General features: G+C 37.7%; 1 protein-coding gene across 1 annotated transcript in view; it reads right to left on the bottom strand.

Moving 5' to 3' along the window:
* Positions 1-18,073, bottom strand: part of ETNK1 (ethanolamine kinase 1) — a 66,995-nt gene extending 48,922 nt beyond the window's left edge. Inside the window, exon 1 of the mRNA XM_058743405.1 lies at positions 17,651-18,073. Within this exon, the coding sequence (XP_058599388.1) occupies positions 17,651-17,806 (156 nt within the window). The 5' untranslated portion in view covers positions 17,807-18,073. The remainder of the gene's footprint in view (positions 1-17,650) is intronic.
* Between the last annotated feature and the right edge of the window lie 7,337 nt (positions 18,074-25,410).

Here is a 25,410-nt window from a genome sequence, read left to right on the forward strand (position 1 = left end):
CTAAAAAGAGAAGTACAACCTTAATGAGAGGAAATGAGAGGTTAAGTAGAAACTTCCACAATATTTTCCAAAAGGGACTTTTGGGACTTTTCAAGAGCTTATGTCAAGTATGTCAAGTTCTTTTTTGTATCTGAGCACAAACGGTACATTTAAAAGGCAAACAGATGATTAGCAGTGTTAGTTCAAGTCTATTCAAAAACTGCAATTTTTATTTTCCTCTTATTTGATACGAAAACTAATTTTTCTATTTGCTCAAAGCTTTTGGATGCTCTCAGGTGGAATAAAGGGACAAGAGATAAAAGTCAAAGTGTAAGCAAGAGTTAAGGACATTTTTTTCCAAGAAAACTGTCAAAAATAACAGGAAAAAGAGCCAAAGGATAAGTTTTAAATGTACACATATTTAGTTAATGCCTGAGAAAAAATTGTAAACGTTTCTATTTCAATAAGATTATTGTAATGATAAACGACATCTGAAAAGGCTTATATCTTCAGGTGAAAATCTGGAACTGTTTACTGAAGTTAATATAATACACAGCTAACTAGGTTTTTTGTTTTAGTTTTTTTTTATGTTTACTTATTTTTGAGAGAGAGAGCGAGCATGAGCAGGGTAGGGGCAGAGAAAAAAGGAGACACAGAATCCAAAGCAGGCTCCAGGCTATCAGCACAGAACCCCACCTGGGGCTTGAACTCACAGACCACAAGATCATGACCTGAGCTGAAGTTGGATGCTCAAGTGACTGAACCACCCAGTCACCCCAACTAGTTTATATATATATATTTTTTATTATATACAAGACTTGACTGTTATCCTTATTCACATAATGCAGTAAATTACATGAGTTAAGTAAAGAGGCTTATTTTAAACATTTTTTCAGGTATGCAGAGACATACAAGTATTGCTTTCCACCTAGATTTCACAAAATTGTATGTAGAATTGACAAGAAGCATATGCACTTACACTAAATGCAAATCATTTTATTAAAATCTGTGTTGAAAAGCATACTGTCTACTACAAGGTCATATCAATTCATATACATTATTCTGTAACTTCAGATGTACGATAAAATATTTCAACTTACTGTAACAAAGACTGAGAAACTAACCCCAGCATCCTCTACTGTGCAATAACTACATACTTCCAACGAAATAATAAACCATAAATTCTTGTAAAAAAATAAATACATGAATAATATCACTTCACATGTATAAAAATATTGTATGTATAAATAAGGATAGAAATGTCTGCAAAGATATTCAAGAAAATATTAGGCAGACAGGTTAAATCGTGTTTTTTGTTTTGTTTCTCTAAACTTTTTCCTTTTGGTTTATGTATGTTTTCTCACTTTCATTTTCCTGCAATGAGCCTAGTTTACATTTGAAAAATTAGATTACTAACAGAAAAGAAGCCCAACAACTAGGAACTGACCTGGCACACACAGTAAAGCCTTGAGGGTCTATTGAACATAAATAATTTCACAGAACACCAACATCAGATGAGGCCACTCTGACCACGATGGTTCAAGACAAAAACAAAGCCACTCTGTAATCATGTCTGAATGTAGACAAAATCATAAATTTTTTTCAAACCACAAAAATGACTAAATATCCCCCTATTTTGGCTAGTATGAATGACTGCTCTTCGTTTTCAGTCACAGCTTTGGCCCTGCTTCATTCCTCCAGTCCTTTAGATAAGATTAATATATCCCCAGTCATAGACTTGCCCCCACTTCCTGACAACACCAAATCCAGAGGAAAGCCTAGCCTACTCGAACACCTTCCCAAATCAGCAAACCCAAATCCTATTAAGTCCTTTGTAACATCCACTTACTGAGATCCCTACTATTCCTACCTAGTGGTATAAGTTCTCTCTTAAACCCAACTTGTTTAGCTAAAAGTGTGTTCTTAATGGAGAACACTGGCTTTAAAGATGTATGGATAGGGGCACCTAGGTAGCTCAGTCCGTTAAGTGTCTGACTTCAGCTCAGGTCACGATCACAAGGTTCGTGGGTTCCAACCCCACGTGGGGCTCTGTGCTGAATGCTTGGTCAGAGCCTGGAGCCTCCTTCAGATTCTGCGTCTCCTTCTCTCTCTGCCCCTCCCCCGCTTGTGCTGTCTCATTGTTTCTCAAAAATGAAGTAATAAAAATATTTTTTTTAAATAAAGATGTATGGATAATGGTTTTTGCCCTTGGATGGTTCCCACCTCATATATAAACCTACAGGAAACTCAGATGGTGCTGAACCTTCTGAAACATACAGTAAAATATACTAGGTATATACTAGGTACATATACTAGATATATACTAGAAATGTAAATTTTCACCTCAATGGAGGAAAGACAAAACTAATACAAATCTCATGGAGCTCCTTTTCTCAGGAACCATATCTTGCACTGTTTGTCAAATATTTAGGATAGTACTAGCTCAGCGAAAAACATTCTGAACTGAATGATAACAAAAACATTTCAAAACTTGTGGATGCTTGCAGGGTCATGTAAATAAAAATATTAAAAATTAAAAAGGCATAAAATTAATGATCTAAGCTTCCAGCTCAAGAAGCTAGATAAGTAATTCCTCAAATATATATATATATATTAGAAAAAGAATAAAAGGGCAAAATTATCAATAAAACACAAAAATCCAACCATCAAAAACTGTTATTTTTAAAGATAAGGTTGATCACTTCCAAGCAAAACTATCAAGGAAAAAAAAAAGAAAACAAACTATCAATAAGATATCAAAACATGCCAAGGACATTACAAGAATATTATAAAGACCACTCTCATGAACATAGTTGCAAAATTCCAATCAAAATATTAGCAACTAGGGACACTGGACTGGCTCAGTTGGTACAGTATACAACCCTTGATCTTGGGGGTCATGAGTCTGAGCCCCACATGGGGTGTAGAGATTACTTAAATAAATACTTAAAAAAACATATCAATAACTAATACAATATCTAAAAAGGAGAACACATCACAACCAAACGGGGCTTACTCTAAAAAGCAAAGGTTTTCAACATTAAAATTTTTTTTTAAAAATCAATGTAATTCAGCTCAACAGAAAAATGGAGGAAAATCATGCAATCATCATGAGAAGCAAAAAAAAAGTATACCATAAAATCAACACTCATGTATGGTAAACACATGTGCAACTAAGAATAAAATGAAACTTCCTAGGATGCTTGGCTGGCTTAGTCCATAGAACATGCAACTTTTCATCTTAGGGTCATCAGTACAAGCCCCACATTAGGGGCAGAGTTAACTTTAAAAAAAGAAAGTTTGGGGTGCCTGAGTGGCTCAGTTGGTTGAACATCTGACTCTTGACTTTGGCTCAGGTCATGATTTCACAGTCTGTGGGTTCAAGCACCACATCAGGCTCTGCACCATCAGTGCAGAGCCTGCTCGGGATTCTCTCCCTATCTCACTGCCCTTGCCCCACTCGTGCTCTCTCTCTCTCAAAAGAGTAAACATTTTTTTTTTAAGTTTAAAAACAAAAAGCAAAAATGTGGAGAAAAATTAAAGGACTAAATAAATGGGATATACCTTGTTTATGGATTTTGAGACTCAATATTGTTAATGATTTTACTTCTCAAAAATCTATAGAGTCCACAAAGTATCAAACTCTCATCCAGTTTCTTTTGTGAAAATTGAAAAGTTGAGTCTGCAATTTATATGGCAATTTAAAAAGTCAAGAATAGTCAAGAAAATTTTAAAGAACAAAGTTAAAACCCTGTATCATGGACTACAGTAATTATATCAGCTTCCAACAACCATAGTAAAGCCTGAGAGTAATCAAGATAGTACAGTACCAGCGCAACAGATAAAACAGACCAAAGGGACAGAACAACATAACCTGGCCCACATACAATGCAACCTGATTTATGACAATGATGACACTATAATGGGGAAAAGATGGCCTTTTCAATAAACAATAATGAGTCAACTGATAGCCACATGGAAAAAAAATTAATCATGATCCCTTCTACCTAACATCATACACAATTCTAGATCAAGATATAAAATATCAAAACAGTAAAGCTTGTACAAAATGAGGTTGACACAGGAAGAGATCTCAAGACATAAAACAAGCAACCTATAAGGAAAAAAAATTGAAATACTGGTTTTAAGATTATCAAATATACTACTAAGAGTGAAAGTGCAAGCTACATTTTGGCAGACAATGATTGTAATATTTATTTATTTGAAAAGGACTCAACTCGAGGCGCCTGGGTGGCTCAGTCGGTTAAGCAGCCGACTTCAGCTCAGCTCATGATCTCAGTCTGTGAGTTCGAGCCCCGCATCGGGCTCTGTGCTGACAGCTCAGAGCCTGGAGCCTGCTTCAGATTCTGTGTCTCCCTCTCTCTCTGACCCTCCCTCGTTCATGCTCTCTCTCTGTCTCAAAAATAAATAAACATTAAAAAAAAAGAAAAGAAGAGAGAAGGACTCAACTCTACAACATATAAAGAACATCTTCACCAAGGAAAAACTGAAAAATCAGCAAAAGATTTGAACAGGTACCTCAAAATAGAAAACATCCAAATATCCAGCACACACACAAAAAAGATGCCCTTAGCCACCAGCAGAATGCAAATTACACCCATAAGGTATCCCTAATGCCCACAAGAATGATAAAAATAAAGACAGGGGCGCCTGGGTGGCTCGGTCGGTTGAGCGTCCGACTTCGACTCGGGTCATGATCTCACCGTCAGTGAGTTCGAGCCCTGTGTCAGGCTCTGTGCTGACCGCTCAGAGCCTGGAGCCTGTTTCGGATTCTGTGTCTCCCTCTCTCTCTGCCCCTCCCCTGTTCATGCTCTGTCTCTCTCTGTCTCAAAAATAAATAAACGTTTAAAAAAAATAAATAAATAAAGACAAATAATACCAGCTGTTGGTAAAAATGAAACACACTGAAACTATCATATACTGCCATTATGGGTATAACTGGGCACAACCACTTTGGAAAACTGAAAATATGTAGTGAAGCTGAAAATACTTAAGCCAGATGACCTAGCAAGTCTAACTATTCACCTAACAGAAAGGGTCATTTATGTTCACCAAAAATATATATAATTATGTTTGTAACAGCATAATTTTTAATAGTCAAACACTGAAAACATCCCAAATGTCCATCAACAGTAGGAAATAAAGAAACTGAAGTGCATTCTCACAATGGAATACGTTATTGTAAGAACTATATATACATGAATAAATCTGTCAAAATTTGAACAAAATCCAGCCCCAAAAACAAAAAAACAAAAATAGTCCACATGATTCCATTTAAAAAATTCATAAACAAAATTATGATGTAAGAAATCAGGATAGGAGTAATCTTTGGCTGGGGAGAGAGATGATGAATAATGACTGCAGGGGAACATAAGAAGATTCAGGGAACATAAGAAGATTCAGGGGTACTGTTTCCCCAAATCTGTTTCCTGACCTGGATACTTATTACACAGGTATGGTCATTTTGTAGGAAAATTCATCAGGTTCTACACTCGATGAATTGTGTGCTTTTTATTATGTGTATCACTTATCAACAATAAATAGACTTTTATTAAAAAGAGTTAACACAATATTCAGAGCGGGAGGAATGTATTTTCACGTTAATCTTCTCATTACCTTCAACGATTTTCCAATTTTACAAAGGTGTAAAAGCAATACACATTTGGAAGAAACCATACTTTGAATATGAATTTTGGGCTGGCGATATGCAGTTTGATCCTCTCATGATGATAGTTAACAGCAGCTGCAGCTCTCAGTCAACCACATGATCATGACAATAAACAACCAATGCACTTCCAACCATTCTGCACCCAACCATTCTGTTTTTCACTTTCAGTACAGTATTCAATAAATTACATACAATATTCAACACTTTATTACAAAATAGTCTTTCTGTTAGATGATTTTACCCAACTGTAGGCAAATGTCAGTGTTCCGGGCACATTTAAGATAGGCTAAGCTAAGCTATGATGTGCAGTAGGTTACATGTGTTAAATGCATTTTCGATTTGGGGGATTTTTGACTTACAATGGGTTTATCAGGACATAACCACATCAGAAGTCAAAGGATACATATATATGAAATGAAATAAAATTTCTTAGTCTATTACATGCATTCTCAACACAGATATCACCAAAGAAGCAAGAAAAAGCTATTACAATGGTTTGTGGCTCACCAAAGCTCAATACTACCTGACAAAATCCTATTCTTTGGTATATAATTTCTGTTAGATAGAAATCAACAAAGCTTTTAATTAATTTCATTTTAATTTTTGTTTCGAGAATAATTATTAAAAGGATTGAGAAACAATGGCCTACAACACAGACATATTCAATAAATGTTTGTTTATGTATAGACTGATTGTAAAATACCTCAGAAATGCTCAGTTTGTAGAATGAGAAAATTATGGCCGACATAAATTCCCTTACTTATCCAAAATCACACAATGGAAGAACAGGTTAAAAGCTGGTATTATGACTATTAATCTGTTCCAAGGATATCAAATTTGCTAGCATGATCCTAGACTCAGTGTAATATTGCTAAAGCATTTTGGGGGGAGAAAATAAAAGGCGTTAGAGGCTAAATCCTTGATGCCAGGTGTTTGCCAAATCACCCACAGTATCAAACAGCAGGCGTGCTGCCATCTGTTACAGGAGGTAAAAGTAAATGAAACCTAGCAGATAGATCCAACCTGAGAGGAGTTTCATCACTGAATCTACAATAAAATGCAAAATAATAAGAAACTGGCTAAAGGCACAATTCCCTGGCTATTGTTAGCATACTACCTAGAACAGAAAGCTAAAGACAGTTTTAGGGTGGGCTGTGGTGTTAAATAGAGCCAGATTCCAACTGATCCAATCCAACATCAAACTGCTCACTTCAAAACCATCACAAAACAGAAAAATCATACTGAGCAGATTTACAGCTGTTTACCAAAATGATTCAGGTAACAAAGAGACAAAGTCAGGAAACTACTGAAACCAGGGGAGATAGCGTAAAAGTTGTCTTATTTAGTGGGGTCAATATAGCTGGTTCCCTGAAGAACCTTTATTAACATGGCTCATAAGAATGGTTAAGTTAGGAGCAGTCTATGAAGACCATGCCATGTTTGAGCTAATGCAGGATCCACAGCTCACTGACAGTCCTGAATGGCAGTGACTAACCCAAACAAGAGTGCCAGCCTGGTACAATGAATGAAAGTGGCTAGAAAGTTTGTTTATCCTGAGAAGGGGAAGTGTTCTGTCCCTCCTTTGCATGCAAAGTGGAATAGTCCAGATGAAGTGGCTGATATGCTATATATACAGACCATACTAGATTTGCTTTCCAGTGACCAAGATATTCAGTATGTCTCACCCCCAGGTCACTATGAATACTGTATGATAAAGATGGCTTCTTTTATGGGGCACCTGGGTAGGTCAACTGGTTAAGCGTCCAACTCTTTGTTTTGGTTCAGGTCATGATCTCATGGTTCATGGGTTCAAGCCCCGTGTTGCGCTCGCGATGTTGGTGTGGAGCCTGCTTGGGATTCTCTCCCCTTCTCTCCCTGCCCCTCCCCTGTTTATTTATTATTAAAATAAATAAATTTAATAAAAAAAAAAAAAAAAGATGGCTCCTTCTATATGGGTCCCCCATGTAACTTTACTGTTACCAACACAAGAAACCATTCAGGATGCTATATCAGACTTGCTGTCTAAAGCTTCCCTTTATGGGTCTTAGGAATAATACCAAGAAAATTAAAATGGTTCACTAGGAAGTGGAAAGATAAGACAGATGGCAAATCTATTTGCCCCAACACAATGGAAGTTGTGAGGCTTTTTTTTTGGTTTTTTTTGGTTTTTTTTTGAAAGACAGAAAGAGTGAGAGCACAAGTGTGCAAGCAGGGAAGAAGCAGAGGGGAAAGGAGAGACAATCGTAAGCAAGCTCCACACCTAGTGAGATCATGACCTGAGTCGAAATCAAGAGTTGAACACTTACCCAGCTGCCCCAAGATTATGACTTTATTGACACCTTAAAAGCTACAGTGGTATTAATAAACTTGAAGGTCTTCTTTAGACCCTCAAATCATAATTCAATACTTCTTTCAATATTTGACACTGTCCTGCAACTACAAACCCTGAGATGGTAAAAATATTAAATTCTACATATCAACTATGAAACTCCTTTAGTCCTAATGATTTAATATCCCAAACAGGAAACCTGTTTTGACACGTATTTACGGTCTAGAATGACCAGTTAACTACTGAATTTAAATGAATAAACTCTCATGCCAATAAAATAGTAAAGGCAAGTTTCAATTATTAAGCTAATGGTTGCTAAACCAACTAAAAAGCCTAGAAAGGTGGAAATTAATACGTATCAGTTAATTGTTTTGTGGAAGAAACCCTTGGATTCCATCGTCTTCTAAAGTAATAAAATTAGAAGTAAAATAATAATACCATTTTCATGTATCCCACTGGCAAAAATTTTTAAATTCAGTATCAGGGATTGGACAAGGTATAAGGAAAATCGTGTTCTCCAACACTGTATTGAGAAGTATAAATTAATGCAACTTTTGTGACAATTTGGTAATACAAAAGTGAGAAACAGCATGACAGTTTAATGAGTCAACTAGGATTGGCTGTAATACCCACTTATTCAAACACTAATCTAGATGCAGCTGTGAAGGTACAGTAGCTACACTTAACCTGTACAATCAGTTATGAGGGTGGGCCTCATCCAATCAGTTTAAGGTATATAAAAATAAAACAAGTTTTAAGTTTTCCTGAAGAAATTCTACCTTAAGATGACAGCATCAACTCCTACCTAAGTTTCTAGCCTACTATCCTGCCCTGTATTTCAGACTTACCAGCCTCTACAAGTACATGAGCCAATTCTTTGAAATAAAGCCCACGTACTATACCCGTAACTGGCACACAGTTTTTAACTTTTTAATTCCACTAGTAAGAACTTATTCTATGGATATACTTAGAAAAGTTATCCAAAACATATGTATAGGAGCAGTTCATGCAATACTACTTTAACGTGAAAAAAATAGAAATGATTCAATGTTGTTTAAAAAAATATGAGGCAGGGGGTGCCTGGCTGGCTCAGTGGATGGACCATGCAACTCTTGATCTCAGGGTCATGAGCTCAAGTCCCATGTTGGGTGTAGAGATTATTTTTAAAAAATTAAAAAAAGAAAAAGGTTAAAAAATATGAGGTAGATTACATATACTGACACAGGAGGATGCCTAAGATATATTATTTTAAAATCCAAGATACAGAATAACTCTGTTGCATTACAAAAGGGATATAGTTATACTTACTAATATTTATTAAAATAGGTAATATGTGCCCGGATAAACCCATAATCTGATTTTTTAGAAGTTCAAAAAAACTGCTCACAAAATTACTTTGGGGAGAATGGATGGAAGTTGGAAGTTGAGAGAGTTACACTTTTTACTTTTCATTTTACACAGTCTTGTATATTTTTTAAATATTTTATTAAGAACATATTATTTGTTTTTTTTAAACAAAACCAACACGTTTAGACAGTATATGAACCTTTCTAATTTTCTAGTTTATACTCCTCACAATTTATGTTGGTTTGTTTGGTTTCTATTGAGAGAGAGAGAAAGAGAGAGAGAGCACGCACAGGGGAGGGGCAGAGAGAGAGGGAGAGAGAGAATCTGAGGCAGGTTCTGCACTGACAAGCAGCAATCCCGACTGGGGCTCGAACTGAGGAACCGTGAGATCATGACCTGAGCTGAAGTCAGTCACTTAACTGACTGAGCCACCCAGGCACAGCTCTTCAAAAATTTTTAAACTTCATTTTAATAATTCAGGAACATGATGTTCAACATGACCAAATATTATATTTATGGCTATCAAGAATTATAGTCAATATCATACAAACACGGGAAAGTGAAAGGCCGCATAAAAAAAAGGACTACAAAATTATATACTTGGTATGATCCTAACTATGCAAAAGAAGGTAATGAAAAAACAACTGATTTTTTTTCATAAAATATGAATCATTTCTGATTCTCCCTATTCAAACTTTCAATACTGTGATATATCTTTGTAGTAAAACTAAATTATTTCACATTCATGTCCCTTATAAAAGGAAATTCATACACTCCGTATATTATTTTCTCATAGTACTGACTTGCAAAAAAATTTTTTTTTCAATATATGAAATTTATTGTCAAATTGGTTTCCATACAACACCCAGTGCTCATCCCAAAAGGTGCCCTCTTCAATACCCATCACCCACCCTACCCTCCCTCCCACCCTCCATCCACCCTCAGTTTGTTCTCAGTTTTTAAGAGTCTTATGCTTTGGTTCTCTCCCACTCTAACTTCTTTTTTTTTTCCTTCCCCTCCCCCATGGGTTTCTGTTAAGTTTCTCAGGATCCACATAAGAGTGAAAACATATGGTATATGTCTTTCTCTGTATGGCTTATTTCACTTAGCATCACACTCTCCAGTTCCATCCACGTTGCTACAAAGGGCCATATTTCATTCTTTCTCATTGCCACGTAGTACTCCATTGTGTATATAAACCACAATTTCTTTATTCATTCATCAGTTGATGGACATTTAGGCTCTTACCATAATTTGGCTATTGTTGAGAGTGCTGCTATAAACATTGGGGTACAAGTGCCCCTATGCATCAGCACTCCTGTATCCCTTGGGTAAATTCCTAGCAGTGCTATTGCTGGGTCATAGAGTACATCTATTTTTAATTTTTTGAGGAATCTCCACACTGTTTTCCAGAGTTGATTTGCAAAAAATTACTAAAGAAAAACAGAAAAGAAAAGAAAAGAAAAGAAAAGAAAAGAAAAGAAAAGAAAAGAAAAGAAAAGAAAAGAAACTGCTATTGTGGAGCGCCTGGGTGGCTCAGTTGGTTAAGCATCTGACTTCAGCTTAGGTCATGATCTTGTGGTTTATGAGTTCAAGCCCTGCCTCTAGCGCTGTGCTGACAGCTCAGAGCCTGGAGCCTACTTCAGATTCTGTGTCTCCCTCTCTCTCTACCTGTCCTCCACTCATGCTCTGTCTCTCTCTCTCAAAAATAAATAAACATTTAAAAAAAAACAAAAACCTGTTATTGTGACTACCACTAGAGGGAGGGAGAGATTAGGACCAGGAAGTAAAATGGAGATATTCTGGGTTGCTGATATTTTCTTTACCATGGTTTGGGTTACACAGTATTTGTTCTACAAAAAAATTTACGTTTCATAGATTTTTCTGTATGTTTATTGTATATCACGATTTTTAAAAGGATGATAAAAATTTATTTACAGCCCATCTATTATATCAAAGAGCAAAATAACTCCTCAGAAGACAAAATATTTCTCAAGTGAGATATCTAGCCTCTGATTCCTTAAGTATAGGTCTTCTATTACCTCCCTATCTTTGTCACCCAAAAAAAAAAAAAATCCTTAAGATTCTCTGTTCCCTCACCTGCAAACAAGCAATTAACTCCTTCGTATTTATTTTCCGGAATGCCCAATCTGCCCTTTATTTTCATCTCCAAGGCCACTGTCCTTATTTGAGTAGCAGCAACTCTTGTCTGAACTAACAGTCCTCCTAGGTTAAGTTTTTCTCCAACATTTTTTAATGTGATACTCAGACAAAAATATATTTATCATCTAATTTAGTACCATACTTTCATATGAAAAAAGCTTCACCTTATTATTTGCAAGACTCTCTGATCTATCTTATTGCATCCTATTTTAACTCATCTTTTTAAACTGTAGTAGTTTCAATCCACTCTGCTGACTTAGCGTTCTATTCATATGGGGTAACCACTAGTTTCAAAACCAATGTCCTAAGTGGATCACTTATTCCCCAATTCAAAACATCTCATTCAACTACAGTTGCCTTCAATATAGCCTGCTACTGCTTTTAAAAAATACATGCTATAACTCACCTCCTTAAAAACATTCAATGGCTTCCATTATGTCCTAGATAATAAAATATCACCTCCTTAATGAAGCACAAAACCTTCATATCTAACAACTCCCTTTCTCAAAAATCAGTCCTACTTTTCTTGTTCACACTCCACTTGGCCCAAAATATTCAGTCTAGCTTTGTTCTTTCCCCCTTATAGTCTAGCTTTGTGAAAGTAGTTTTTTTCATTGCCCAGAAATGCTTCCCCATTCCATCTGACCACATATTTCCTTCAAAGCTCAGTTCAGGTATCCCCTCCTCTAGGAAGCGTTCCCTTCTACATTTTCCCATGCCTACCTTTTGTTAGTTGTACAAAAGGATGCTGCTTAAAGTTAATATCATGCTAGGGCTGGGGTGGGGGGCGGGGGGCTGAATCAGTTAAACGTCTGACCCTTGATTTCAGCTCCAGTCATGATCACGCAATACATGAGTTCGAACCTCACATTGGGCTCTGTGCTGACAGTGTGGAGCCTGCTTGGGATTCTCTCTCTCCCCCTCCCCCGCTCTCTCTCACAATAAACAAACTTGAAAAATATTTTTAAAAAAAGGTTATAAAATAGCATCGTGCCTGTTACAAAAAATGTATGTCAGAATTACTGAATTCTAGGGGCGCCTGGGTGGCTCAGTCGGTTAGGTGTCCGACTTTAGCTCAGGTCATGATCTCGTGGTCCATGGGTTCGTGCCCCGCGTCAGGCTCTGTGCTGACCGCTCAAAGCCTGGATGGAGCCTGTTTCAGATTCTGTGTCTCCCTCTCTCTCTGACCCTCCCCCGTTCATGCTCTCTCTCTGTCTCAAAAATAAATAAAAACATTTTTAAAAAATTAAAAAAAAAAAAAAGAATTACTGAATTTTAGGAGCTTACAATTCAGATGAATTATTCCACTTACAAATGGGGGAGGGTGCTGGGGGAGATGGGAGGGGAAAAGTTGGAAGCACGTAGTACTAAAATATACCATGCAGAACTTTATGCATTTCATTTCTTAGGATATTCTATTAGTAGTAAAGTAGTAAAAACTGGTGCTAGTAGTAAAATTACTATTAGTAATAAAGTAGTATTAAGTAATAAATTCTACTATTTTCTATCAGTCTGCTGCTTTCCAAGGTAGATAAAAATCCTGTTTCAGAGATTTAAAAACTTGCCAAAGGTTACAAATAGCTGGTATCAGGATTCAAAAACCATCCTCTTTCTACCACATTATGCTGAAGCCCCCCAAAACAGGTCAAGTTACTTGTTTAGTCCAAATCAGACAGCTGTTAATACCTGAAAATGAACTAGCGTATTAGGCTTCTGACTTTTTAGTCCCATCTTAATAAAAGACATGGGAGCCTATCAAACATTCATCTTTGGGAAGCCTAGCTGGCTCAGGGTCTCTTGCTCTCAGAGTCATGAGTTCAAGCCCCACATTGGGTGGAGATTACTTTAAAAAAAAAAAAAAAAAATTAAGGGCTCCTGGGCGGCTCAGTCAGTTAGGCATCCAACTTTGGCTCAGGTCATAATCTCACGGGTCATGGGATGGAGCTCTGCGTCGGGCTCTGTGCTGAAACCTCAGAGCCTGGAACCTCCTTCACATTCTGTGTCTCCCTCTCTCTGCCCCTCCCCCGTTCACACTCTGTATCTCTCTCAAAAATAAACATTAAAACAAAATTTTTTTTAAATTACACATCTTTGATAGGAGCCTATCAAACATCATACATCTCTCTTAGCCACAGTCAACAGAGTCAACAGAGTCTTAGGGCCTACCACCCATCAAATACTTTACTTTCTCTACCCCATCCTGGCTCACACTTGCTCTCAATACAAACTATCTCTCCTTCTCTCAAAATAAATGCATACAATAAAAAATAAAAAATAAAAAAATAAAAAAATAAAAAAATAAAAAGCCCAGGTGGCTCAGTCGGTTGAGCGTTGAACTCTTAATTTCGCTGAACTCTTAATTTCGGCTTGGGTCATGATCTCACACTTCCGTTTGGGAGTTCCAGCCTACTATGGGACTCTTGTGCTGATAGTGTGCAGCCTGCTTGGGATTCTCTCTCTGCCCCTCCCCTGCTTGCACATGCAAGCTCTTGGGGGTACGTTCTCAAAATAAATAAACTTGAAAAAAAAAAAAAAAAAGAAATACCTGAAACTAACATAACATTGTGTGTCAACTATACCTTAAAAAAAAGGGGTGGGGGAGAATTAAGTTAGAACAGTAAAGACATAGCTTAATAGAACTCTCTCTCTCTCTTTATATATATATATATATATATATATATATATATATATATATATATATATATGTTTTGATTCTTCATTTAAAAGAATATTAAATATCAAATATTGATATTAAAATAAGAAGGCTTATAGATTTTTAATAGACTATTTTAGTAACCATTTCCAACATGGCTAGATAAAGAGAAGAAAGGGGATATGGAAACTGCTATGTAGCTACAAACCAAACACAGCACTGGTTTCCAAGACAGTCTATGTATGCTTAAAAAAAGGGGGGGATTTCAAAACTATGCATCCAAAAACATGGAAAAACTTGTAGTACAAAAGGGAAAAACCGTATGCTTTTTAAATGTTCTTCTGTAATCTTTGCATATTAATATGAATGTTCATTCTAAAAACACTACATTATGACTTTATTTATCTTCCCCATCTGACTAGGAATTTCAGTAAAATATTATGAAATAAAAAGCACTGACTGGTATTATTGTTTCAAATGTACTCTATCTACTCTAGGGCAGTACAGTACACTCCAAAAAGCTCACCACCCCTTTTATACTTTGTTCTTTCAATTTTGTATGAATAGGAAAACCAAAAACTTAACTTGTTAAAATCCCATCTAAAATGAGATACAGCATTCCATGTGTCTCTTAAGTTCTGAGCAAAGACTGGGCCCTATATCATTTTGACTGCATCAAAGTCTTTTTTGCTGGCTTCTGGATTTTCCAATATATTCGGAACAGTTCAGCTGACATGAGTAATCGTCAAGTAAAGTGTTAGTAGACTTAGCCTGTAAGGTACGTTTAAAGCATATTTTCATTACATAAAAATTTTAGAAAAAAATGGGCTACATACCAGTATTGATCTGTTGACCATATGATACATACTTCCCTTCTGAAATGTGAATGATTATCTTTATACTTCAAAGGAAATAAAAGCAAATCTCAAAAGAAATATTCCCATTGAGATTTACTAAAGAAATCCTAAAGCATCATAAAGAAGAGTTTAGAGGGGCATCTAGCTAGCTCAGTTGGTAGAGCATGACACTCTTGATCTCAGAGTTCTGAGTTCGCCCCACAATGGGTGTAGAAATTACTTTAAAATAAAATCTTAAAAAAAATTTTTTAAAAGTAAAGAAGAGTTTAGAATGACGGAATATGGGAGTCAGATTTTCCCAGGTTCAGAAACCACCAATAAATAACCACCAAGTCAGACTTTCTAATCAAAAGAGTTGTTTGCTCATGGAATGATTATATTTCTAATAATCATCCTTACAGCAAAGTAAGTGGTAGTATTTACCTTTTTTTTTAAATTTTTTTAACATTTATTCAGTTTTGAGAGACAGAAACAGAGTATGAACAGGGGAGGAGAAGAGAGAGAGGGAGACACAGAATCTGAAGCAGGCTCCAGGCTACGAGCTGTCAGCACAGAGCCCGATGCGGGGCTCAAACTCACAAACCAAGAGATCATGACCTGAGCCGAAGTGGGTCACTTAACCGACTGAGCCACCCAGGCACCCCTGGTAGTATTTATCTTCACTGACAAGTATATTAGAAATTTGGATTATGAGTGCAAAGGTCTTAAAGTCAAAAGTTGCTATGTAGATAAAAGGCAAGAGTCAATCCCAAGTACTTTCCAATAACCAAAAAGTTCCCATTTTGTCCCTTTTTTACCTATACCCTGGCTTTATCTCACTAATTCCACCTAAAAAAAAAAGAAAAAAAAAGTACCTAATAGTGTTGTTTGTAGGATTAAGTGATAAAATATATAGATCACCTAATTCACAATCTGGAACACTGGTACCACAGGATAGCTATTTTTACTGTTCTACAGACAAATACACCAACAGAAACACGAGTCTCAGGCTTAAAACTTTAAACTCTCTACTTAAAAAGTAGCATAGTTTGCCAGCACCAAAGTTTCCCAGGAAGCAGCATTGTCTTTAATTAGTATGCCTAGTTTATAATTGACTTTCAGAGTATAAATCATTTTAATAAATATAAAAATTTTCTGTAATAAACTACAAATAAGTTAATAAAATAAGGAGTTCTGAGTTTCAATTGGAAGGTTCAATTTTGGAAGTTTGAACTAATTTAACTTTTTTAATTAAAGGAAATATAGCATATTAATTTTTTTAATAACACATGAAAATCATTTGAGTCACTATGTCCTGTTTAGTTGGCTAACGCTCCCTTAAAATTTCAAAATTCCGAATAATTGTTTTCCTAAAACACATGAGTCCTTTTAATCTGCTCAAAACTCTTCTAGTCAACAAGAACTGAAACTAACACTCCTGAAAGCCCAAGTGTCAGGAACTGTTCCGGGGCCCTAGAGCACTGTTCATGTTTTATTCATCTTTGTATAGGTGACTACTTTAGCAAAGAATCTGAAATACTGTTAAGTCAATAACACTAATGAATAAATTAGTCAACAAAACAAACCAGATGATTTGGCTACCTCTTAAACAGATCTGAACAAATTCCAAATACCTCAGCCTTCAAAATCATTGACTTTCATGTGTGTATGCAAGGAAAATGGAGGTTCGTTGTCACAGATCCCAAAACTCTAAAAGTTAAATTAATATTCAAAATGTCATGTATACTAAATCATACCTTATTAGAAATAAGTTATTAGAAAACGCCTAGATCTCTAAAGATTTTTCTCCCAATTTTTGTCTACCAATATGACACACTGATCGACCTAACATCAGACATTGCTAGTTTTGCTAAGACGAATAAAAAAATTCAGAAACACCGATTCAAATAAAATATGTGTAGAGCTACCTAAGAACTCAATCGAGTAATGCCTGACCATGGTTATTACTCTGAAATCGAATACTCTCGCCATTCCGAAGGTTCGAGACGATAATGCAGGGTGAGACCTCCAGGGGAGTTATCCGCCAGGAGGGGTGGCAGACAAAGTGGGGGGAGGGAGAGGAAGGGGGTGGGGGAAGGGGAAGGGGGTGGGGGAGGGGGTGGGGGTACGGGCGGGGGAAAGGGGGTGGGGGGAAGGGGGTGGGGGTACGGGCGGAAGGAAGGGGGTGGGGGAAGGGGGGAAGGGGGGAAGGGGGTGGGGGGAGGGGTGGGAAGAGGAAGGAAAAGACCAGATGAATTAATTAAAGCATTATCCAAGTAAGGAGAGAAGGTAACTAGAGACGACAGAAGAGGACCCCCTAGCAAGGGGAATGGAAAAGGTTCCTTTTGCAGTTAGAAAGGCCAGGGGAGTGGGAGGAGGGGCAACTATCAACAGGGATTTTCCCGGTGTGAATGGGTGCGTCACTTACGTAGCTGCTTCCAGAAAGAAAATCTGCCCTAAGGACAACCTCGCTAAGCAATTGTGAAGGAAGGGGGAGTGACCTTCCCAGGTTTGATGGAGGAAACACAGGGTCACTTCCCAGAGGACTGAGGAAAAAGGCGTTCTCGGGTCGACAGAGAACTAAAGGGATTGTGAGAACCCCCCGGGGCCGAGTCTGGGCAGTGAGAGACCCCGTACTGAGATGTGGGCGTTACCTGCAGGGTCACCTCTTGAGGGTCCCAATGCGGCCGCAGGTGTCGCAGGAGGCTGAGGGCCCCCTCCCGGCAACGCTGCTCCTCCTGATCCTGAACCGTGACGTCCAACTTGGGCACCTCCGGGGAGCCGGGCGGAACGTGGATGTAATTGGCCATGGCCCAGGCGACGGCAGAGACTACCACCACGACGACGGCGACGGCGACCACGAGAACGGCGGGCGCCGACAGGCTGGTGGATCCTTCCGTCCCGGGGCGCCCTCGCGGGAGGGCTAGGGGCGCTCAGACTGACGGGCGAGCGGTAGGAAAACGGCTGGACACGACACTCTCACCGACCCAGGTCTGAACAGCAGCTGAACTGAGCCGGAGATGTTCACGGGAAAAATTCCGCTCGTCTGCACTCCACCGCCGGCGGCCGCGGAGCATGCCGGGACTGGCCTGACGCTAGCGTCACGCGCAGGGCGGGGCCTCCGCCTGCGTCAGTTGGCTGAAGACGACTCTCTAGCCCCAAGCACAATGGGCGACTGCAGCTAGCTCGGTACCTAGGTCGTCTAAAGCTCGTCCCGCTTGCTTTTAATCTGAAAACGCAGGCTCCTCTTCCGGAATGCGCCTGAGCTCTGCGAAGACTCGAAAGGCTGTGAAGCTTTAGATCACATGATCGGGGGCGTTTGGGGTCTGAATTTGAGTTATGACTGAGTTTTTCACGGAAGCGAGGAACGTGCCCTGAAGTAACCCCCAGATCAGCCTTTGAATTTGGCCGGAATATGGGCATGGGAGATTAACTGGCTCGCCTTGATCGCGAAGCCTCTCTGTCCTGGCGACCACACAGTTGGGTGGGCAAACAGTATACAGAAGTCATGGTATTTGGGACAAACTTAGGATATTTGTGTAAAGACGACAACACTTAAAGATTTGTTTTTGATGCCAGATGTTTAACCATACTGAGAATTATTCAGAGCCAGGAAAAACAGGTTATAGTCTAGGATGAAGATGAAAGGTTAGGGAAGAAAAATGGTTTTGAGACTCAGCACTTAGAGTGGCTCCACGCCTGTTTCAGGGTATTCCTGCATGGACCTTACAATAACTACCTTAAAACTTTTAGCTTCAAGTTTTATAGCAGCTATTTCCTCTGTTAAGATAATATTGGAAACTGGATAATCCACAATTTATTGGGACCTCCAAGTCTTCATTATGATTGAGAAAAATGATCTGAGATATGATCTGTTAATCTATGTCTTCCCTGAAACATTTAGTACATGGTGAATATGTTTATTAGTGGTAAATCAGTAACTGGATTCAGCTTAATTAACATTCAAATGTTTACCTCCTTAACATGAGTTTACAATGATTGTTCAGAATGAACCTATTTAGCTTTGTAAATCACAAAATAAATAGCTCACTGTCAATAAGGGTAAATTCATTAAAAGAAGAAAAAGAAAATAGCACTGGGTGTTATATAGAAGTGATGAATCACTGGGTTCTGCTCCTGAAACCAACACTATGCTATATGTTAACTAACTTAAATTTAATAAAAACAAGGGGGGCGCCTGGGTGGCTCAGTTGGTTAGGCATCTGACTCTTGATTTCGCCTCAACATGATTTCATGGTTTTATGAGTTGATGAGTTGGAGCCCTGCATCAGGTTCTGTGCTGGCAGTGTGGAACCTGCTTGGGATTCTCTCTCCTTCCCTCTCTCTCTGCCCCTTCCTCACTCACGTCTCTGTCTCTCTCAAAAATAAAATTTTTAAAATTTAAAAAATAAAAATAAACTGAAAAAAGAAAATACAGTATTATAATACAGCAAGGGAGTTGAATCCACATTTTCCAGATATTTTTTTAAATCATGTACTACAATAAACAATAGATTATACGTTCCAAATTGGGGAGAAATAATATACTAATACTAAAACACATATGTATAAAAGATCAGTAAAACCTGAGCCAGATGCTCAGCCTTTGGAGGTGACTCCACTGGGCCAGCACCGTTGCAAAATAAACAGTTTTCTGATTCCCCTAGTGCTTGTTGCTTGTGTCTTCCTGGACGCCAAGTATTTGCTGTAACAATACTTTCACATTTTAGATGGTATCTCTTTTATTTTTGTATAAGTTGTATTATTTTATACTGATATAGCATATATAGTACATATAATATATACTATACAGATGAAATTTTAAAATGTTTTAAACTATACTTTGAATTGTAAAATAATTTACTAGCAAATTATAAAAAAATCATTTTGAGGGGCACCTGGCTGGCTCAGTTGGTGGAGCATGCAACTCTTGATCTCAGGGTTGTGAGTTTGAAGGTTGTGAAGAAATGTAATTTCTTCACTACCTTGAGTGTAGAAATTACTTAAAATCCAAAGAAAAAAAATTATTTTGAGAACTGCACAAGTTTGTAATTTTTTTTAATGTTTACTTATTTTTGAGAGAGAGAGAAAGAGACAACGTGAGCAGAGGAGGGACAAAGAGAAAGAGGGAGACACAGAATCTGAAACAGGCTCCAGGCTCTGAGCTGTCAGCAGGGAGACGCATGCAGGGCTCAAACCCACAAGCCCTGAGATCATGACCTGAGCCAAAGTCCAATGCTTAACTGACTGAGCCACCCAGGGGCCCCATAAGTTTGTAATTTTAAAGAAGCATCCTTTCACAAGAAAAAAAAATATTATGTACCTAAGAATAAAATTAACAAAAGATGTGCAAGTCCTTTATGGATGAAATTATATCAATGGAGAAATCTTTTCATAAAAAAGAAAAGATACTTATAAAGATCTTTGTTTTGACTCAACTAATCAATAACTATAATGCAATTATAATTAAAATCTCAACAGGGTTTTTCACAGAACTTGTTTAAATGACATTAAAATGTATGCCAAACTTTGTCCAAGAAAAGCAGCTATAATTTTTTTGTGGGGAAGGGAGGGCTGCAGAATAAGTTGAGAGAACCCCTCCTAGTAGGATTTATTATATAACAGTTTAGGAATGGGCAAATAGACCAGTAGAACCTAATACTGATTCCAGAAAAAGACCTAAACATATATGATAACTTTGAATATGACAAAGGTGGCTTTAAAAATTAGTGAAAAAAGGGGTGCCTGGTGGCTCAGTCGATTGAGCATCTGACTTCAGCTCAGGTCATGATCTCACAGCTTGTGAGTTCGAGCCCCACATCAGGCTCTGTGCTAATCACTCAAAGCCTGGATCCTGCTTCGGATTCTGTGTCTCTCTCTCTACCCCTCCCCTGCTCATGCTCTGTCTCTCTCTTCTCAAAAGTAAATAAAAACATTAATTTTTTTTTTTTTAATTAGTGAAAAAAGGATGGGCTAGTTAATAAATGGTACTGGAACAATTGCCATTCATATGGGGAAAATTTTTGATCCCTCCTCATTATGTATAAAAATTAATTCTGGGAGATTAAAAACCTTAATATTAAAACCAAAACCCTAAAAATATATAAGAAATGTCAGTTCTTATCAACTTGATCTATACAGTGCAGTTCCAATGCAAATCCCAACAAGTTATTTTTGTGGCTTTTGACAAACTGATTCTAAAGTTTATATGGAGAGGAAAAGGACTCAGAATAACCAATTAAATATTGAAGAAGAACAACAACAAAGACAGGCACTACCCAACTTCAACACTTACTATAAAGCTACAGTGATCAAGACAGTGAAGTATTAGTAAAGAATTGACAAATCAGGGGCGCCTGGGTGGCTTAGTCGGTTGGGTGGCTGACTCCGGCTCAGGTCATGATCTCGTGGTCCGTGAGTTCAAGCCCCGCATCGGGCTCTGTGCTGACAGCTCAGAGCCTGGAGCCTGTTTCAGATTCTGTGTCTCCCTCTCTCTCTGACCCTCCCCCGTTCATGCTCTGTCTCTCTCTGTCCCAAAAATAAATAAAAACGTAAAAAAAAAAAATTAAAAAAAAAAAGAATTGACAAATCAATGGAACACAATAGATAGTGCAGAAATAGATTCACATGAATATAGTTAACTGTTGAAAAAGGAACATAAGGCAATTCAATGGAGAAACGCTATTTTTTTCAATAAATGGTGCTGGAACGACTGGACATCCACATATAAGAAAACACGAATCTAGACACAGACTTTATATCTTTCACAAAATTAACTCAAAATGGGTTATTGACCTAAATGTAAAACAAAACTATGAAATTCTTAAGTGAAAACACAGGAGAAAATCTAGGTAACCTTGGGTTTGGCAATGACTTTTTAGATACAACACCAAAAGCACAATCCATGAAAGAAAAATTGGTGAGTCAGACTTCAGTAAAATTAAAAACTTCTGCTCTGGGAAAAACACAGTTAAGAGAATGCAAAGCCAAACCACATGACTAGGAGAAAATATTTGCAAGACACACACATATCTGATAAAAGACTTGTATCCAAAATATACAAAAGAACTCTTAAAACAATAAAGGAAAAAAAATTTTAATGGGCAGTGGATCAGAATCTCACCAAGAACACATACAGATAGCAAATAATCACAAAAACATGTTCACACCATGTGTCATTAGGGAACTGAAACTTAACAATGATACCACTACGCACCTATTAGAATGGCTAAAATCCAAACTGTTGACAACACCAAACTTTGGTGAAGATGTTGGGAAACAGGAACTCTCATTCATCACTGGTGGGATACAAAATGGTATAGTCACTTTGGAAGACAGTCTAGCAGATTCTCATAAAGCTAAACATAGTCTTACCATGCTATCCAGAAATCATGCTCTTTGATTATCCAAATGAATTCAAAACTTACAGCCACACAAAAACCTGTACTCAAATGTTTATAGCACCTTTACTCATAACTGCCAAAACTTGGAAGCTACCAAGATATCCTTCAACAGTTTAGATTTAAAAAACAAAAACAACGAAAAAGTGTTACATCTACATAATGGAATTTTACACAGCAATAAAATGAAATGTGCGATCAATCCATGAAAAAATGAAAAACAAATGAAAAAATCTTAAATGCATAGTATTAAGTGAAGGCAACCAATCTGAAAAGGCTATATACTGTATGATTTCAACTATTTGACATTCTAGAAAAGGCAAAACAGTAGAGACAGTAAACAGAATAGTGGTTACCAGGTGTTTAGATAGAGGGAAGTAGGGATAAATAGATGGGGCACAGGAGATTTTTAAAGCAGTGAAACTATTCTGTATGATACTGTAATGCTAGATACATGACATTATGGGTTGTCAAACCCATAGAACTGTACAGCACAAAAAAATGAACATAAATGTAAACTATGGACTTTAATTATATTTATATCTTTAGTAATCAGCATCCTGCCTTACTATAGTAGTTATGCAAAAAATGTAAATGAATGAATAAAAAATGTATAAGAAAATATGGGATCAGATTCCTACAATTATAAGTGAAGGAAGGATGTCCTAAGCAAGACTCATACAGCACTCAAAATTTTAAGAGGACTTCAAATACCTCCATTTTGACCTCAAACATTCTCACTGATTAAGTTCTTCTTTCCAACTTGTCTCTTAACTTAGGCAAAAGACCATGGGGGCAAAGCATCCCCTGATGGGAACCAAAACAACCCCATCAAGCAATAAGGACTGCTCTGAGCCAGCAATACCTCACTCGTGACAATGATGACCTGATCTTTATTGCCCACCTGCATGTACCCATGGGTCTTTGTCCCCCATTTGCCTTATATAAATCTGGAAGTAGTTTGGCACTTTGGAGACAATCTTTGAGACACCAGTCCTCAGTCTTCCTAGTGTTGGCCTCACTGAACTAAATTCCTTTCTTATTTCACCACCACTCATTTCTCTGCCTTCGGATTTTGTCAGGACAAGTGGCCAGATCTGGACTGGTCCCAAATTGGGACCCCTGGAGCCAGGTACTCTTGCACCCCTGTGCCCCTGCACCCTGTGCCCCAGGTACACAATGAAAGAAAAGGACTGATAAGTTTTTTATAATATAACTGCATATGTAATATGATCAAAAGGGAATTACTGTTCAGTGTTATTACCACTAATAAGAAAGCCAAACCACTCAGAAAAATAGGCAAAGAATATCAATTCTCAGAGATGAAATCTGAATAGCCATTAGACTTATGAAAATAATCAAGGCAATGCAAATTAAAGCAACAATGAGATACCATTTTATATCCATTAAATTGAAAAACAATTGAATTCCTGTAACATCAATTGGATATTATTGATGGGAAGGTAAATTTATTTGGAAAAAAAAAAACTTTGGAGTGCAATATTACACTATTTAATAAAGCTGAAGATAGGGGCGCCTGGGTGGCGCAGTCGGTTAAGCGTCCGACTTCAGCCAGGTCACGATCTCGCGGTCCGTGAGTTCGAGCCCCGGTCCGTGAGTTCGAGCCCCGCGTCAGGCTCTGGGCTGCCGGCTCGGAGCCTGGAGCCTGTTTCCGATTCTGTGTCTCCCTCTCTCTCTGCCCCTCCCCCGTTCATGCTTTGTCTCTCTCTGTCCCAAAAATAAATAAAAAACGTTGAAAAAAAAAATTAAAAAAAAAAAAAAAAGAGAAAAAAAAAAAGCTGAAGATAAGTATTCATTACCACCCACAAATTTCAATTCCAGGTATACACAAAAATCCCCCACATATACATGAGAAAGTGTGCAAGAATATATACTGCAGTCTTGTTCATGATAGCTAAGTGTCAACAGCCTGTCTCTCATTAGGAAAATGACTGGATGAAGATAGATGAGTAGATAGGGAGGTAAGTAGGTAGATAGATGATAGATAGATAGATAGATAGATAGATAGATAGATAGATAGGAATATCCTACAACAGAATAAGGATGACAGGTGGAAAATATGCATGTATTTATGCATATATTCAGGAGACAATAATGGCACTAGAAGTCAGAAATCAAGCTATAGCAGTTGCTCTGGGAATCCAACAGCACCTCTGGTTAATTGAAAACAATTGGCTTCTCTGTCTTTTCTCTCTCCACCTGTTTTTATCTCTATTGTGCTCCTAATTATCTGTTTTTGCTTCCTTGTGATTTCTGCCTACTGGTTTCTCTCCATGTATGTCTCTATCGTTCAGGTCTTACCCAAAAATTGCTCCTAGGGTGGCCTTTCCACTGCTTCCTACACAAGCTGTTTTATTTTTTTAGGTATCAGTTATTACCTATGTAAGTTACTTTAAAATCAACATATTTACTCTTTTAGAATCTATGTTTTGTACTACAGTGTTAACTCCAGGAGAGCAAAGCCATAGTCTATCTTGTCTATTGCCACACCGCCTGGAATAGTGCCTAGAACTTAAAAGGTACCCAATAAATAAATGCTTAAACCCACCTAGTTAGCTCCTGATAGTCTGCCAGTCTCACATAAGAATAGCCTTCAGTCAAAGGTTGTATTTGCTCATCTCCCTAGAGTACTCTGATTATGTTGAGCTGCCCTACTGATTACTTCCTAGGCCACAGGCCAACCCATAAATTATCTCTGGCTTTGGAACAAAGTCTTAGCTGTAGGGTATCATTAAATCTGCTCAGCACTTTGCAACATGTCTAGAAGATAGAAGATAGTTATGAAGATATAACATCAATATAAAATGTCCATCATATTTTAGTCCCTTTTCTGTATTTGGGACATTGGGGTCACCAGTACCTGCCTCCTATCTTTGCTTCTTGAAACCCCACTCATCCTTCAGAGTTTAACTGTACAGCAATCATGTTCGTGGAGCTGAAGGGGAGCAGAATTTACCATTTCAAAATATGTCACTTTGGCATGAAGATTATTT

The sequence above is a fragment of the Neofelis nebulosa genome, chromosome 8 (assembly GCF_028018385.1).
Source record: "Neofelis nebulosa isolate mNeoNeb1 chromosome 8, mNeoNeb1.pri, whole genome shotgun sequence".
NCBI lineage: Eukaryota > Metazoa > Chordata > Mammalia > Carnivora > Felidae > Neofelis > Neofelis nebulosa.